This window comes from Colobus angolensis, unplaced genomic scaffold (genome assembly GCF_000951035.1).
Source record: "Colobus angolensis palliatus isolate OR3802 unplaced genomic scaffold, Cang.pa_1.0 Scaffold44, whole genome shotgun sequence".
Lineage (NCBI taxonomy): Eukaryota > Metazoa > Chordata > Mammalia > Primates > Cercopithecidae > Colobus > Colobus angolensis.
Window position 1 is genome coordinate 1376376 of NW_012117821.1, and position 2905 is coordinate 1379280.

Below are 2905 nucleotides of genomic sequence, written 5' to 3' on the forward strand. Positions count from 1 at the left end.
TACTGACTTGCTTCCGGAGTTTATTCTGCAGAGCCAGGATGAAGCCCGAGGGGGCAGGGGTGCTTTGGCGGGGAGCCGGGGCAGGGGCTCGGGGAAGGAACAGAGCGGAGACATCCAGATCACAGGGTTCACCTGGCTGGCCGGGGTCCCAGCTTCAGCCCTGGGGAGTCCTGGGGGGTGCAACCGAAAGCCGAGGATGGAGGACTGCAGTCTTCCCCAGCGCACCCCCGCTCCACTCGGATGGAGCAGGTGCAGGGTAGGGGGACTTTTCTGTGTCCCCAGCCCTGCTGAGCCTCGCTGAGAGAGCAAGATCCACCACTGGGGCTCGGATCTTGGATCCCCGCTGCCCCAGGGTCCACAGACTCCACCCTTCCCAGCCCCAGGATCCACAGACTCCAGCTCCAGCCTAGGCCTCCCTCCTGGGGGTGGTGGGTGAATCCGCTCCGAGCCTGCTCCCCTGAGCTCTCCCACGGCATCCATGTAGCGTCCTCGGACTTCCCCTTCCATCCCCTGTCCCCTCCCATCCCATCTCCCCCACCCTGGTTTACCCCTATCCCAGGTGCCAGATGCCCTCGCTGCCAGATGGCCCCTGTGGTATAGCCCCTTGGCCTTGTCTGCTTGGGGCCTCACACCTGCACCCCCCAATCGTGAGCCTTCAGGGGTCAGCCCTATTCCAGCCGCTGGGACAGGTTTTCCTTCCGAGCCTTACACCTGTGCACTCATCAGTGTGGGCAGGCCCTGTGTCTCCTGCCCAGCCCTGGATGACGGCAGCCATCAGGAAGGATGGGTCTGCAGCACCAGGCTGTCCTGGGGCCCTGATCCATCGCAGAGTGGGTTGGGTGGATGTGTGTTGAATGAATGAATGAATGAATGAATGAATGAATGAATGAATGAATGAATGGAGTGGCTCACCTATTGTTCCGTCATGCACTTATCTGCCAAGAAAGAAGCCGGGGCTGTCGTCAGAACACCAGACTTAGGCCAATTTTCCCACTGGGCTTCCTGTCCCTCCCCTAACACAGAGCTCGTCTTGACTGAGCCCCCAAACTGCAAAGACCCCCCCATCACCTCCCACCTCTCCCCTGGCCCCTCAAAACAAAGAGAGGGTCTTTCTCCACCTCTGCTGAGAGCAGGCTGTCCGCCCCAGGAGGCTGTGCCTGAGCGCAGTATGGTTGGTCCTCCTGTATGCCCCATAGGCACCCTCTACCCTATGCTCCCCACCAGGCTGGAGCCCCACATCCTGGGAGCTGCTGGGGCCTGGCACAGAGTGGGCGCCTGGTCTCCATGTCCCCCATGGAGGGGGCTTCTCACGAAGGGGCTGCAGGAGGGAGGTTCTGACTGGAACACTCACTCCCTCTGTCCCTGGCCCAGGCCTCAAGCAGGGCGGGGCCACCTCCTCCCCTCTGCCTCTCCCTGTCAGGAGACTGCCTGCCTGCCTCTAATCTGACCTTAATCCTCTACACATCAGATTAGGACCCCTTACCGGTTTGGGGCAGGAAGACAATGGTATCCTCTGTGAAGCCCTGGGCCTTGCAGAAGGCGGTAAATTTCTCTTTTAACTCAGCCCTGGGGGTCTGGGTTCGGCCTGGGACAGAGTGGAGACGGAGCTGGCCTCAGCAGGGGGATGGTGTATGCCCTGCCCTGGGTCTTGGGGAGCCCCCTCTGGTCATGCCTGTGTGCGGGCGGCATCGGCGGGCACGTACTGTAGAGGGTGGCCATGCGGAAGTCCTCGCCGGGGCCCTTGCTGCCCTGGCTGTACAGCAGGGCGTAGTGGTCGTAGTCGGTCTCCACCACTGACACAGAGTAGGTGCTGCCCCAGTCTGGGAACCCAAGAAACGACCCTGTTGGGGACTCAGCCCCACAAACCTCACCTCTGCTTCAGGGAAGGGGTGCACCTGTGGGTTGTGGGGGCACTCAGGCCCTCGGCTGGCCCGGGATGCTCCGCCACCCGGCTGCTCTCCAGTCAGTGCCCTGCTCCCACCTGCACAGCCTGTGAACTCTGTCCCTAAACCAGAATCTGGGGCAGCCAGGCTCAGAAAACCAGGATTCCTGGTGCAGCCGCAGAACTCGCTGCCAGAACCCGAAGTGAAGAGGTTTCCCTGTGGGAGCCATTCCCCAGGTGGGAGTGAGGAAGCCCCTGGGTCCTGGGGAGGAGAACTGGGAGGAGGCATGTGGAGGGGCCTTGGGGGGCTGCTTATGTGGGGAAAGCTCCACAGGGCAGGGGAGGGGCCTGGCAAGACACTGGTGGGCTCCAGAGAGGATCCAAACCCCTGGAGGAAGAGTCTCTCTGTCCCCAGCGCTCGTGCATGGGCAGTCATGCCCAGGCCTGGCCTTGGCCTCTGACGCTGGTGGGGCAGCCATCACCCCCCACCCCATGGATCTCCGCGGCAGGGGGCTGGCCCAGAGTCGCCCGCATGGCTGGGCTCAGGGAGCTGGTGGAGGCCCCACTCACGGGGACTCTGGTAGCTGTAGGAGCCGAGGGACCCCGCCGGCTGCAGCAGCATGGTTCGGGTCTCACACTGGTTTTTCCTGTAGGTGGGTGACCTCGGGGTCAGGGGTTAGGCCCGAGGGTGCTCCTGGACCTCTTCGTCCCAGCAGCCCACCTGCCCGCTGTCCCACCTGAGGAAGGTAGAGGTCAGGTTGAAGCCACCATCCGCGGCAGGGGCCACCACCGACTTGCACATGGACAGCGCCGCCTTCTTCTCCCGGAGCCAGCTCGAGTTGGAGGCGAGGCCCGCGCTGAACCAGCGCCCCAGGAACTGCAGCGAGCGACCCCCAGCCGCGTCTGCCAGGACCCTCCGGACCCACTGGTGCCGACCCGTGGAGGCGCCTCTGCCCCTCCCGCTCCAGTCGTCAACCCGGCCCCGCCCCCACGCTCAATCACGCCCCGCCCCAGGAGCTGACC

General features: G+C 63.8%; 1 protein-coding gene across 1 annotated transcript in view; it reads right to left on the reverse strand.

Annotated features, from left to right (window-relative positions):
* PTGDS (prostaglandin D2 synthase 21kDa (brain)) overlaps positions 1–2905 on the reverse strand; it is a 6514-nt gene continuing 3609 nt past the window's right edge. The window contains exons 5-10 of the mRNA XM_011957269.1: positions 2620–2759; positions 2453–2529; positions 1704–1820; positions 1484–1585; positions 913–935; positions 1–170 (exon numbers count right to left, since the gene is read on the reverse strand). Coding sequence (XP_011812659.1) covers positions 913–935; positions 1484–1585; positions 1704–1820; positions 2453–2529; positions 2620–2759 — 459 coding nt within the window. The 3' untranslated portion in view covers positions 1–170. The remainder of the gene's footprint in view (positions 171–912; positions 936–1483; positions 1586–1703; positions 1821–2452; positions 2530–2619; positions 2760–2905) is intronic.